Here is a 15,140-nt window from a genome sequence, read left to right as displayed (position 1 = left end):
ACGCTACTGAATTCAGATGGTAGGGTTGCATGAAATCTAGGATTACACACCTCAAAGATCACAAACACGGGGACAGTATGAAGTGTACCCGGCTTTGGAGTATGCACAGGTACAGAAAAACTATGTACAGGATAGCCAAGTAACAAAGATCCAAGGGACCGACTATAAAACATTTAGTATGTACAGTGAGATTAAGAGAAATGTGGAAGTGAGTGGAGGATGCTCCTTCTTGATTAATAAGGCAAAGCTTTAGGGCAGATTTGAAAGAGTGGAGAGTAGTGCGGTTTTTAATTTAGAGATCAAAGTAATCAGTGGAGCGATTCAAGAAGAGTAAAGGAGTGAAAGCAAGAAAGGGCACAGTGTGGTTGGGGGATGGAAAGATTGAGGAGTGAACTAGAGTGGGGGACAGAGCTAGTGTTCGGTAGAGACGAGGGTGCATGGACAAGCAGTGATTCTCATTTCATGAAGCTTTATTTCGACTGAAAATTCATAAACGCATACATACATTATAACATGTCAATACAAACTATCACATAAGAAAAAAGGCGGCTTCACATAACTAGATAAAATATTCCTTAAAATAAGACCAGTAAAAAGAGTGTCCTGGCATCATTAAGAGTTCATGAATACCTTTTTAGATCTTGGTCTCCATACCCACCAAAGGTATTGCTGGTAAACTGCGAGCATGTCACTAGAATTAAGAATAAATTGCCATGGCCCCATTTGTTGTTCGGCAGCCATGAACCAAAAACAATGGCTTTAGGTATCGTTCCTCAATGGCAATGTGACTGGGCATATCCTTAAGAGATGAACTGTATCTTGAGTCAAGCTGTCATGATTGGAACAACAATGTACCTTCTATGTGCCGTTATGTCTAAAACTTTGTCAGTTGTCAGTATGCTCCCAAAACGCAGTTTAATAAATAGGGATCTTTCAAATTTCGGGCAGACATAACCAAGATACTCCTCGTAACTCTCTTTTACCTTTATGCTAGAGTAATGTATCAATACCATCGAGCCGGCATTCTTAAGAGAAAATACTGCGCGGGGACTAACTCAAAGCTGCATTCTTTATCACAGCCTTCGAAATAACACTTGGGTTCGACCAGTGCTCTCCATGACCCAGATCGCCCAGCAATTTCTGGATATGGGCAGCCCATACCAAAGATGTGCCACCTACATGTTTAAGTACATCCATCAACTCTTCTCTGTATTTGAACAGGGATTCATTCGACCACAACCAGACCCATGCAGTGAATTGAAAACAATTAGCAGAAGTTTAAAGGATGACTACTTTTTCATGGAAAGCCAGCCGGCATGAAGGTGGAACTTAAAGGTGGGGGACAAGCTGGGATGATTGCAGAGGATGCTGCTGGCATAGCTGAGGCCTTAGTCAAGAGGAAAGAAGAAGTTGAGTGGGAGACCAAAAAGGAGTCTTGCATAGTAGTGACACACTACCAGGATCTGCATGAGGTTCTTTGTTGCACTGCGAGAAGTGGGGAATTTTCCTGATATTAAAAAAGCTAATCTGAGAAGTAGAAGTACAAGTGGTGAAGGTCGTGGGCACTATACATTTTTTTTTACCACGGTTGCATGCCTTAGGAGGGCAGGGGAGTAAGTAGGGTGAAAAGGTGATGGAAAAAATGGGGGAAGGGGTCATTGATGCTGGAAGGAAGATCACTTTAAAGTGCCATGCGTTGATGGATCGCAAAGAGACCAGCAGAAATACAGGCAGAGAGGTCAGTGGTAAAAGTGCAGTAAGAAGAAGATTTGTGCATTTTCTGCAAAGACGTGGTAAGAGAATCCAACGGAGGAGATAAGTTAACTGAGGGAGGAGATCAAAAGGGTGAGTAGTAAGGGGGCATGATGGACCCCTGAGGGAATTCAACTAAAAGGGAGGTTGACATGCTCTAGTTGATCGTGTAGGACCGATGTGAAAGTTAAGAGGCCCCACCATTACAGAGTAGTGTCCTGGATGCTGAGGGCCATAAATGTCTGGGGGGGATGGGGGGAGGAGTTCAACCGCATCAAAGGCAGTTCAAGCGGTCAAGGAGGATAAAGACAGGCAAGTTTAAAATGGTGAGCAGATCTCAGAAGGTTAGAGACCTGGGTCAGGCCGCTTACATGTAGTGTAAGCTGCTAAATTCAGAATGGAGAGGTTTGCAGAAGTTGACATCAAGATAGTAGAATATCTCATTACAAACTAGGCGTTGGAAGGATTTTACAATAGTGGGAAGGAGACAAACAGGTCAGTAGTTGATAGGGTTATTGGGGTCAGCCAAGGGTTTCCTCAGGATAGGTAAGACCGCCTTTTGTAGCAGTATGGAATGATACCAAGGTAAAGAAAGTTTGATGAGGGGAGAGATGTAGGAGCAGGTGAGTGGTGCAAGCTTCTTGATGGGTTGCGTTGCAAACAGGTTGGCGGTGACACAGGGAGGGCTTGCAGGTGAGTTGCTGGGGAAGAGTTAATGATGGGTGGTAAGAAAAGAGCATGAAGCTAAGGTGGTGGAAAAGTACTGGAGGAAGGGATGGGGTCAAGGTGTCGCAGATTATTTTGATTTTTAAAAAGGTAGTTGCGCAAAGTCAATATTTTAGATGTGATTCTCCTGTTCCTACTTCGATTTAGGCATAAATTGACTGTTGGGAACCATTTACATTGTTCACTGATGATTGATTGTATTACCATATATAGAGACCCTGTTGAATACAGACGGTAACTTTACAAGCTATCTAGGGTTACACACTTCAAGGATCACAGGAACATAAGTACTGTGCCCCCGATTTGGTCTATGCATCCAAGTTTCATGCATTTGCATTGAATTGTGTGGTGTGCATGGGTTCAGAAGAATGCTACAAGCGGGCAGGGTTTACATGTATACACATATCCCCTACTGGGTCTCCACTTACTACTTCGTAGAGTCTGAGAGCTGATATTCCCTTCTTCGGTCATAACATTCCTGAATTCCGGGATCCGCCCAGAGCTTCTTAATGGCTTCAACCTGCTTTCTTTCCAAGGAGCATACTTTATCTACCTCCACATCTCGGATCATGAGGGCATTTTCCTAAAGAAATGAAAAGGATTAATTACAAACAGATTGCATATTGGTTGCGAAAGCAGTGCAGGCTGGGTTCAATGGAAAGGGCGAGAGAAATTGACCTTAACGAGAAATTGAGGGAGAGAAAATGGGTAGAAGCATGGTAGATGGGGTGCTGAAATAAGTGGGAGTGAGAAGGAGCAAGAAATGGAGAAAGCCAAGATGGGGAAAAGGTTGAGACCTGGTAAATAATACGTAGAAAGCTGGAGGAAATCGACAGGCGGGACAGTGCAACTGTGGGACTGTTTGATGGTAGGGAATATGGCGAAGGCCCGGTAGGGGTATATGGTATGCATACATATACAATAATAAGATCACATGGTGGCGAAATGACCACTTTGTTCCAATCCATGGGGAATATGGGGGACATGTTTTGCAGCATTAGGGATCTTTGAACATTTGTCTAAGGGTTCTTGCAAGAAGAGAACGCTGCTTGTTGCATGTTTCTTTTTACAATTAACTGAATGTAACTACGATCTAGTGAGGAAACAGCATTATGGAACTAACACAATGTATCAATTGATCTGTCTTGTTCTTAGCATCGTAAACCCAATGAAACGCCCCGGTTCAATAATTTTAAAGAACAGATTATGTTTGTTTTGTAGGGTACAACTGTTTGTTTTACAAGTGGAACCACTACGGACAACCACATATAGATACCCAAAACAGGCGACTGGACTTGTTTTGTAGGAATAAAGAAATAAATAAGTTTCGTTTCCATTAAAAATGTATTGGTTTAGGAAACAATCCCAGAATGCGGGTTAAATCTCCTTTCCACCCCAGTGTTGTGCAGTAAAGATTCTGCAGTGTGCATCTTGTCCCCAACTTCACTGCTGCTAGAAAGTTTAAGATTGCGAACATCAAGTCTGGGAACCATAATCATATCCCTATTAAATTAAGCGTTTGGTTTTGTCTATGTACCTCCAGTTCTGTCTTGCATGCAAAATTAAGAAATCTGATTTTGGGTTTAAGGGAGAAACCCAGGCAGATTTATGCGTCAAAACTAGGTTTTCATCGCAACACTGGCAACACATTTTGTGCGGTTCTAAGAGGGGGACAGGAAAGCGAAACCCTTCATTCAGTTCTAATTCAAAGCCTGCATGAGGACTCGTTGCATTCTCAGCAATTGGGGTTGTTTTCCGATTCCAAGCATAAGAGCTGCGGTTGCATTTCTGCCACTCAGTATGCCATAATTAGGCTAAAAAAGTACCTGCAATCATCAACCCAATGTCTTTAGGAGAGATGCCAAAAAACGACTTTGCAGGTGGGGTACAGTGGAAAATGCCATGCTCGCCATGTCATGGAAGGCCAACCCCATTCATAAAAAGTAGGGGGACAAAAGCAGCATGGTGTTCTCTCTTCATGCAGAACAGAATATCACCATTACACTGTCTAGTTCCCTGAAGGGGTTGTGGTGAGGCTACCTCCCACTGTGGAGCAACATCCCCAAAAGGCTTTGTAAAAGATTCCCAATGTATCTTTGAAGAAATCAAGGTTTACTCTAAATTAGCATGGACTGAAAAATTAAACGAAACACCAAGATAGCTGGAATGTGCAGATCTGGAGTGATTCAGTACGCATTTGTATTATTTCTGGAATGGTCACAAATGCTTTCAGACATGGATTGAATGTAACCTAAACACTGCGCGTCTTAGAAAGTTCGAGACTAAAACAAACACCTCACGCTGTAAATTTACTTTAACTACGTTCTTGGCTCCATTTCTTGGCCCAACACTTGTGAAAGTAATGGATCACCCAGTTCCTGAACGGAAGAGCACGACGCCCAATTTGCCCTGCAGGTAGCAGGTGTGCACATAGGCTAAAATCGTGTGGGGTTGGGGATAACCCTACAAATGTTGGGAGAGGCACCATCTTCAGACACTGAGGGAGGTGCAAACCTACTTGTGTGGGGGCATCCATCTCCTTTACATATTCTGTTAATATTCTAGTGCAGCTTCAATGTTACAAGCAGTCAGTGCTTTAAGTGGGCTGGGCCAGCCGAGGCCGGACCCCAGCAGTCTCCAAAAAGTGGAGCCGAGTCGGGGCCCTGCCGGGGTCCAAGGTCCCACCACAACATTGGCGGGACACATCCCACCGGGGATGTGTCCCGCCATTAAGTCATGCAACCTGGCAGAAGGGCCAGCCAGCCACGGCTGGCTGGCTGGCTGCGTCACTAACTTCCTCTGGTGACAGCTCGTGCAAGGGGTCACCAGAGGAAGTTAAGGTCCCTTTTTTCCCGTAGGTCGCCGAGGCGTCTTTAACCCTCAGCGAACCTGGTGTGCCACTTGCAGGTGGTGTAGTGCAATGGGGAAGGACACTCTGGTCATAAAATAATTCCAGGGATTTCTTTCAGCGCCGTTGGACGAAGAACGTGCATACATTATTGGAATTTGTTTTTGTATGTACCATTAGTACGTGCCCAGACGCATTCCCCTGTGCACCTCACAACAGGAGCAGAGTAAGACTGACAGAAGCTACACTGTATAAACATAACCGGGAACCACACAAGGGGTTCACACCATGTTCATCAAAGAGGCACACCATGTTCATCAAAGAAGATACCATTCACAACTGCTTCTGAAAGGTTAGGTTAGGCTACTGGGTTTTATACTATGCAAGGCTGCCATTTGCATGGGCGAGCGGCGGTCTGGCGGAGCTTGCTTAGTGGGGAACAGGAAATATGGACAGTAACTTTGCTGTTGTGTTTGTGCAGTTCGGAAGAACCTGGGCAATGTGTGTTTATTTCTAGGCACTTTGTGTTGCCAGTACTTGCAGCAATTATGTTTCCAGAGGAGGATGCTTTGTTCTCACAGCGACATTCTTGCTCAGACAAGTGGCGCTCTTTTGGTGGTTTCCGCTGTTCCAGGACCACAAAGCCAGGCAGCCTGACTGGTCTCCCAATCAGCACAGGCGAAAACACCACAAAGCCTCAAATAAGGGGATTTCAAGTCCCCCTCCCACTCATCAGCCTCTGACCAGAAGAAACAATGACAATTCTTTTCAGGTACACGGCACCCCATTTCGGGGCAGGCTGGCTCTGCAGTCAGGCTTGGTGGGTGAAGTTCGCGGACCCCTGGGTCATCTCAGTGGTGTCCTGGGGCTTCCCGTAACCTCTTTCTTCTACTCTACCGAGTTCTCCCCCTCTCCCACAGATCGGTACACCATCACTCCTAGTTTGCTCCCTTTTAGAGGGTGAGGAGGTCCCACCCCCACCCCAACAGGGGCACGGCTTTTACTCCTGCATATTTGCTATTCCAAAGAAGAACCAGGCGGTCCTGCGAGTGGTGTTAAATTTGTCATCCCTGAATCTTAACCTATCCCTGTAGAAGTTAAAAATAGTGATGCCAGCGTTCATAGACGAGACACTGTGTGGGGGAGCCTGGATGTGCTCCCTAGACCTGAAGGACGTGTATCTCCACATTCCTATTGTGCAGCCTCACCAGGTCTTTCCCAGGTTCCGTGTCATGGGCCTGCATTTCCAGTACAAGATTCTGCCCTTTGGGTTAAATTCAGCTCAGAGTCTTCACAAGGCTCTTGAATGCAGTGGCAGCTCTCCTCAGGTCAGAGGGGCTGCATGTCTATCCATACCGTGACAACTGGTTAGTCAGGGCATCGTCTCCAGAGCAGGTTCGAGCCTCAGCAGACAGGTTCATCTCCACCCTATTTGACCTGGGATTTTCAATCAACTACCCGAAATCTCAGCTAAGTACTACACAGACACTAGTTTTCTGGGCGTGTAGTCTGGGACACAGCAGCAGAGGTTATTCCCCACGGGGTAAAAAATTGCATCGATTCGGACTGCCGTTTCTCATTTTCGCAGCAGGTCAATCACCACGGCCTGGTGGTATCAACACCTTCTGGGCATGCTCGCAGCATGCCAGTCTCCGCATGAGGAGGCTTCAGTTGCATTTTGCGGATTCCTGGGATTGGGAATTGGGCTATCAGGTCTCCATCCTGCAACACCTGGACCACAATCTCAAATGGTGGCAGCAGGAGGAGAACATCTTGGTGGGGAGGCCTTTCCGTCCACCCCCCATAGAGTACACCATTACCACAGGCTCCTCCCTCCATGGGTGTGAACCCACTCTGGGAAAGCACTGGGCATGGGGTCTGGACCCAGGCCGATCGGCAGAATCACCAACTGGCTGGAAGTTATGGTAATCTGGTTGGCCCTCAAATCCTTTCTCCCGACCATCAAGGGCAGGTCTGTATTCAGTCAAAAAGACAACACGACCTGCATGTACTATATCAACAAACAGGGGGGCACCAGATCCCCGCAGCTGTGCTGGTTGACCCTGGATCTCTGGGAATGGGCTATCAGTCAGGATGTGTAGATCTCGGCAGTTCACCTTCCGGGAGAATCCAACCTGGCCGCCGACAATTATGAGTGGAAGCTGAATGGTAGAGTACTACAGGAAGTGTTCAGCAGATGGGGCCACCTCACCACAGACCTATTTACGACAGTAAACAACCAGACGTATCAGCAATTCGCGTCCTGAGGAAGGAGGGGATGTAACTCTCTAGGGGGACGCACTCCAGGTACCCTGGGAACGGGATGTGGGCATATGCATTCCCACCGATACCACTAGTTCACAAGGTGGTGAGCAAGATCAGGAACTTGAAGCTAATCATCACAGCTCTTTGCTGGCCAGCACAACCCTGGTTCTCGGACCTACAGCAGCTGTCAATCCGGCCACAGATGGTGCTTCCCCTCTAGGAGGACACTCTACTAGCACAGCAGGGAGGAGCAATGCTACACCCCTGCCCGGCGAGGCTAGCTCTAGCAGCCTGGTTCTTAAGCAGCTAAATCTCCAGCACCAACAGTTGTCTAGAGACAATCTGGAGATAATACAAAAGCAAATGGATGAGATTCTGCTTTTGGGCTAACGAACATTGAGTGAATCCACTGACATGCACCCTGGACCAAGTCTGATCGTTTTCAGCCTATCTCGCCATATCGGGTGTCCAGGTGGATACCGGACCAACATACCTGGCTGTTATTGGTGCATACAGGAACTCTGACTCTTATTCTGTCGTCGACCAATCCAGTAGTGAAAAAACACCCAACAGTCCTGACCAGACTATATCCCCTGGTGAAACGCCCTCATCCCGTTTGGGACCTCCATCTGGTGCTAAGTGCTATAGCCCACAAACCATTTGAATCCATGGCCACAGCAGACATTAAGTTGGTCACTTTGAAGACAGCCCTTCTGGTTGGTCTTGCGTCAGCTCGCAGAGTGAATGAGATCCAGGTGTTCGTCGCCTCAAAGCCGTACACTAGATTCCGCAAGGACAAGGTTGTGCTGCGCACACACCCCAAGTTCCTTCCAAAGGTGGTGTCATCCTTTTAGATTGTGCTCCCCACATTCTTCCCGGACCCCAAGGAAGACTCGGAGAAAACGCTCCACTGTCAGAACGAAGGGCATCCACAAGACAAGGCACACGGTTTGTAACATTTGGAGGTTCAGGCCCGGACAGCAAGCCTCCAAGGCATCCATAGCTCGATGGATAACAGCAGCGATCCAGGAGGCATACAAGGTGCAACTTACGGATCCGCCACAGGGCATTCATGCACATGCGGTAAGAGCCAAGGTGACCGCAGTCGCGTTCCAGCGCCACGTGCCCTGGCAGGTGATCAACATGGGGCATCCCTTCAGCCTTTAGCTAACACTACTGCTTGGACACCAGTGCCAAGGCAGATGCAACATTTGGCCAGGCGGTGCTGCATAATATATTTGCCTAGAGGTTCAGGGTCTCCTCCCCAGGGCATTGCGTCAGTTGTAATCGCCTATACAGGATGGAGGAAAGGGGACGGGACGTAGGAGTAATTAAGTGTTACTCACCGGAGTGACTAAAGTGCTCCTAGTCCATAGTCCTGTTTCCTCCATACGTCCCACCATCCATCCCACTATAATAAGACCAGTGAGGTTGTTAAAGTGTAATACAGCCGACGCATCAAAAGGGGACTGGTGTGGCACCGGTGGGCGGGGCTAAGGAAGACTGTGCTCCCGGGGCCATGCCCTGTAAATTTAAAGGGGACAATGTCTTTCTGGTGCAAAAGAGGTTCTGCTAACATCCCTCACTAGCGATGCCCATACAGGATGGAGGAAAGAGGACTAGAGTACGTTAGTCACTCTGGTGAGTAACAATGAATTTCCAATGCACCCCTAGGCAGACCAGATCCTGGGATGGGCACAACTGTGGCGACTTCTGGTTGAAGCCCTCGGCTGGCTGGCCGGCTGGTAGTCTTAACGCCCTGACTCGCTACCTTGCAGCAAGCTCCGATTGGCTGGACGCCATCGGCACCTGTACCGGTTGTCGTGCTGGATCATACCGATGACCTACTCTTGGAGGTGGCACTTGACGATACTTACCCATTGGGTAAGAAGAACTTGATTGCCCTTTCGAGGACAGCCTGGTAGGGCCCCTGAGCCCCACAGCCAGGGAGCCCGTAGCCATGATGGCCTTCTGTCTGCCCCTGGAGCGAGCAGAAAGCCCCTGGGCCCCTCGGCTTGGGAGCTTTTAGCCTTAGAGGCCTCAGATCTGCCAGAACCTGAATCCGAGGAACCCTATCTATGGGAACACCAGGGAAGGAGTTGCCGCACTGTGGAGCTGTGCTGAACAGAGGACCTACCTTGTCTTGACGAGAGGTCCTGGGGACGAACTCCTTAAGGTGGGGTGGAGGAGAAGTTCAGAAGATCTCCCGCTACTGTGACAACAGATTCTTCAATGCCCTGTGAACGAGAGCGATGCAATCCGCACATGCGTCCCAATGGTGGTCAGGCCCCAAACACTCAAGACAGGGTGCATGGGGTTCTGAGGCCGGCAACAGGTGGACTTATGAGGCACATCTCGTGAAGCCTCCTGCAGCTGACATGCGCCGGGGTTTGGGGTGGCCAGGCACCGAAGGGAAGCTAAATAAGATTGAAAAAACTAAATAGGGAGCAAGCGGAAAGCGGAAAAAGTCTCAGTGCTGGCTGCAAGGTCCGACACCATCTGGGTGAATAAAGGGACTGAGGTGAGGTGCCAGAGGGTGGGGCGTTCCAACGCTGAGGCCGCGCACCTACGCGCTATACTAAATTTAAAGGGGAAGCTCAATTTTTTGCTGCCAAAGGTTCTGGTACTGTCCCCACATTGGGAAACACCCACAAGGATGGAGGAAAGAGGACGGGACGTATGATTAAGTGTTTCCGGAACTGGGGGCACACGGAGACTCCATGATAGCCCCATGCCAGTGGTGCAAGTCGCAGGGGGCAACTCTGAGACCAATTCCCATGCAAATGCTGATGGGAGCTGAGGAACCATGGCACGGCTTGAGCATGGATATCGGAACGATTCAACATGAAGAAAAAAATAATAGAAGTCCCAAACAGCGCACAGGACCATTTTCTAACGCATTTACATGATGTCTTCACCCACAACATATGCCAGTATATAAGAAGCTCTGTTGGGCTTCTTTGAAGAAAGCGCCTCTCACTGCCATCATATTGGACCACGAAGAATTTTGTAATAAACCTTTGAAATTATTTTTCTGCCCTTCACATTTTTAGAAACCTTTTAAACATAAAAATTATCTATTATCTCAAGGCTGATTGTACTATCATTTTGGCCAAAACGCACAGATGCATGTGGGGGCATTTGTGAACTAAGAAAGATCCACTAGGATTGCTTTCTTGAACTTTCTTAAAAATGTAAGTATCAAATTAATTATATAATGCAGAAATAAAACACATTTAACAATCCTTGCAAGTGTACAACACCGCCCACTTGGTAAAAACAATCAATGTTGCAAAAATCTAGCTAAAGTTAAACCTAATATGTTCTCACTGCAATATAAACAGGACCCGAGGTTAAGTTCACGTAATACACGTGGCCTCTTTATAGGCAGACAAACCGAAATCTTTGGAGTTTGCTTGGCACTACAATCTTAGGACAAGTGGAATTAGTGAGCAGACGAAGGTCATTTTTCAATAAATACAGAATGGAGGCATTTCATAAGGTTCAAGTAAGCAGGTAACGTGGGGTTTCTACAGAGGAGATGAGCCATAATTGAAATAATTGTTCGTTTTAACAACTAATCGGGTTGTTAAAATACAGACTCATTAACAAAACATGATTTGGTACAGGGCCAAGAATAGTTCTTTAAACTTTGTAGTAAGGAAGTCGGTATAAACAGCATGCCTGATAACTAAACAATGCTGTGCCAGAAATATGCATGTTTGAATCGAAAAAGCTAAACAAATTGCCAGTTTCGGATATCTTCTTCAAATGTAAGGACCATTTTAAAATATGCGATTCTGCCAAAGCTATAAGAAAATAATCTTCTTGCATGAAATGTATAGGTACCTAAAGTTAGGTTTAAGACCATCCTAGCAACGGGTTAATATACATTTTCAATGATACGCTATAGTCCATAGAAGTATTTTACATTTTTAGTTTTGTCTATTAGGTGGTGCTTTAAGCCAACACTATTGCATTAAAGTACAGCTAGGGAGATATAGCATAGGAGGGAGACAATGTTTGTAGATTTTTTGGTTATTTACCCATGTGTTGACTGCCCATGGCCATGTTAATCCTGATGTCCTTTCCCACCCACTTCCTAACCCCGCTTCAAAACACATCCTCCTGGGATCTATTTGAGCTAGCTTTATCACGTGTTACCATCAAACTTTGTGCTCGAAGTGCCTGACAGTGTTTTTGCAAAGCACTCTTGTGAAAGTTAATGACTTAATTGTACCTGTAAACGCACTACTGGTGTAATAAAATGTATTAACCACGTCTGCCTTCAGCCACTCGATTTATAAGCAGCATGCGTGCCCTTCACTGAAGGGCTGTTAAAAACAAGCATTGGCGAAGCCAATAGATTTGGCTTGTGTAGAAGTGTTAGGCATTTGCCAGACACAGCTATTTTGTACCTGCACCATTTTGCAGCTGCTACCATGAATGGCCAGTTAATACCACTACAGCATTGTCCAACAAGTGCCTTTTCCATGCCTACACAAAAGCCAAACCTGTTGGGATTGCTGATTGTTATTTTTCTTCACAGCTCTCGATTGAAAATGGTTTCATGTACAGGACATTAGTAGGCCTTAATCATTTCATTTTAGTTTTGGCAAAAAAGGTGGCAAAATCATCTGTGGCAAAAAAACAAAAAAAAAATCTGAAATGTGGGTTGTCACATTTGTGCTAAGATACAGCAGTAGTGAAGTTTGCCAGTTCCATCCTGTTTTGCAGTAATGCTGTCAGGCAAACTCCGATTGGAGGAACACATCCGTCATGGAACTACCACCACTACTACTACAGCATGTCCAGTCTCATTCACCAAGCCCCCAGGATTTACCCCAACAAAGATTTTCTCTCCTAGCATGGTTTTTACAAGTACCCAGAGGATTTTTCTTACATGCGTCTTAAGTATAAAGGCACAAATGTGAGCACGCAAGCAGGGCAGCAATTTATAAGAGTAAAAACAAATCGGCACATGCAATGCAATTTCAAGAGCAATTCCAAATGTTTACATAAGAAAATCATGCAGCCTATTCATTGTTTCAAGATTTGCTGCAGGAATCGTTAAAAATGTATTTTGCAAATCAAGGGACGGCGGCTTCAATAATTGTGTGAGACTCGCACGTCTTTTTAGAAGAACAAGTTACTTACCAACTGGTAACATTCTTTCGACTGGATGTTCTCCAACGCATTCCACATCTTTGACATGTAATGTCTACAGCTGTGCACTTCGGAAACTTTTTCGGCAGAGGGCGTCCTGCGTCGATGGCATCGGGTCCATGGCCCTGGAAGGCCTCCGTCGAGGACGATGTCACAGGATGTTCTAAATAGGACGCATGGCGCCCGTAGCCTCAATTTAAGGTTTTTCCCCCCAGAACGTGTGGCACCAGTCTGTTGCCTGCTGGACTGCACTCAGCCTTGCGGAAAACGGAAGCTGCAATCGCGTAGAAAATTCTCCTGAGGGGCAGGGTGGGAGGGCGATGTGGAATGCATTGGAGGAACATCCAGTCGAAAGAACGTTACCAGTTGGTAAGTAACTTCGAATGGATTGTGTCCTCCAACGCATTCCACATCTTTGACAGACTCCCAAAGCAGTACCAGTAAATGGAGGAGGGAAAAGAATAGAGTACCCAATCAGATTGGGGAGTAAAGAACCGCCTTCCCAAAGGCCATATCCTGACCATGGATTGTATCCAGGGAATAACATTTTACAAAGGTGTGGATGGAAGCCCATGTAGCGGCATCACAAATATTCCTAATAGGAACACCCCGCTCGGGGTTGGTGGAAGTAGCCACGCCCCTAGTGGAATGAGCTCTCAACCCATCAGGAGGGACCTTACCCGCCAATTGATAACATTCTGTAATGTTGAGGATAATCCACCTGGACAATGTCTGTTTGGTAAAAGCCTGGCCCAATCGGTGTCCAGCATATCCTACAAAGAGTTGATCATCCACTCCGACCCTGGACATCCTAGAAATGTAAAAGCTCAGAGCCCTCCTAGGATCCAACCGATGGAGTCGCTCCTCTTCTTTACCAGGATGAGGAGGAGGGCCGAAAGATGGAAGAAACACCCTTTGACTCAATTGGTATTCAGAAACTACCTTAGGTAGAAAGGAGGGACATACTCTCAGTACAACCCTGTCCTTGTGAAACACAGTAAAGGGTGGCTTAGATGAAAGTGCCTGCAATTCACTCACTCTGCGAGCAGAAGTGACCGCAACCAAGAACACAGTCTTGAAGGACAGTAATCTTAAAGGACAAGAGTGCAAAGGTTCAAACGGAGCACCCATTAGAAATTTCTAAACCAAATTTAAATCTCAAACCGGCACCTGGAAAGGGGACGTGGGAATACATTAGTCAGTCCTTTAAAAAACTGAGAAATCAAAGCAATCTTAAAATAAGAACATTCTTCAGTCGAGCGCTTAAAAATTGACAGCGCCACCAGGTAACCTTTAATGGTACCTACTTGAAGGCCCCTGTGGGCCAAATAAAGTAAGAAAGACAAAACCATTGGAATGGAGCACTGAAAAGGATCAACATTGTGATCTCTGCACCAGTCGCAGAACTTACGGCAACGATACAGGGATTTTGTTGCAGGCCGCCTGGCTGAAAGCAACACCTCCATCACGTCATCCGGGAGGTCACAATCCTTATACCTCAACCTTTCAGATACCAAGCATGAAGTATGAGAGTCTTGACCTCTGGATTGAGACCCTGACCACCCTCTTCCCCCCCCCCCCCCCATTTCCCTACCCCCTACACCCAGTTCCCCCTCCATCCACCCACCAACCAACCAACCAACCCCACATCCCCCCCCCCTCGCGAGAGAGAGAAAGAGCAGATCTAGGTGGGGAAGACGGCGTGGAGGGCAGATGGACATTTCCAGAAGGTCCGGGTACCACGCTCTCCTGGCCCAATGCGGAGCAATGAGGATCATGTGGGAACCGAACCTCTGTAACCTCCGAAAAACTTGAGGAATGACGGGGACTGGAGGAAACGTGTACAGCAGTGGGAATGACCAATCCACCACGAACGCGTCTCCTAAGGCTCCTCTTGGAGGAAATTCCCTTGAGCAGAATCTCTCGCACTTCCAGTTGACACGGTGGCGAGGAGATTCACTTGTGGGGTTCCACAAAGGGCGAAGATCTCCTGAAGGACTTTCTGAGCCAACTCCCACTCGTGGGAGACCACGCTCTGCCTGCTCAGAGCGTCTGCCGCGCGTTGTCGTCTCCGGCCAGATGAACTGCCAAGATCGAAATTTCCTGCTGGATGGCCCAGAACCAGAGCTGCATTGCCTCTCTGCACAACGGAAGTGACCCTACCCACCCCCCCTTTTTGTTGAGGTAATACAAGGCCACTGTGTTTTCCGCCATGATCAGGACACTCTTCCCCTGTACAGAAGGCAGAAACGCCTTCAGAGCTAGCCTGATGGCCCTCAGCTCTAACAAATTGATGTGGAGTCTGGACTCCGACGGAAACCAACGACAGTTGGCATGAGCGCCCCATCCTGTGAGAGAAGCATCCGTCACTACCGTCACCTCC

General features: G+C 47.1%; 1 protein-coding gene across 1 annotated transcript in view; it reads right to left on the bottom strand.

The window, feature by feature from the left end:
- Positions 1–15,140, bottom strand: part of LOC138510338 (guanine nucleotide-binding protein subunit alpha-14) — an 879,850-nt gene that overhangs the window by 157,887 nt on the left and 706,823 nt on the right. Inside the window, exon 3 of the mRNA XM_069625903.1 lies at positions 2,907–3,061. Within this exon, the coding sequence (XP_069482004.1) occupies positions 2,907–3,061 (155 nt within the window). The remainder of the gene's footprint in view (positions 1–2,906; positions 3,062–15,140) is intronic.

This window comes from Ambystoma mexicanum, chromosome 6p (genome assembly GCF_040938575.1).
Source record: "Ambystoma mexicanum isolate Mex_15411 chromosome 6p, UKY_AmexF1_1, whole genome shotgun sequence".
Taxonomy (NCBI): Eukaryota; Metazoa; Chordata; class Amphibia; order Caudata; family Ambystomatidae; genus Ambystoma; species Ambystoma mexicanum.
Note: the sequence above shows the minus strand (reverse complement) of the source record. Positions and strands in the feature narration are given on the sequence as shown.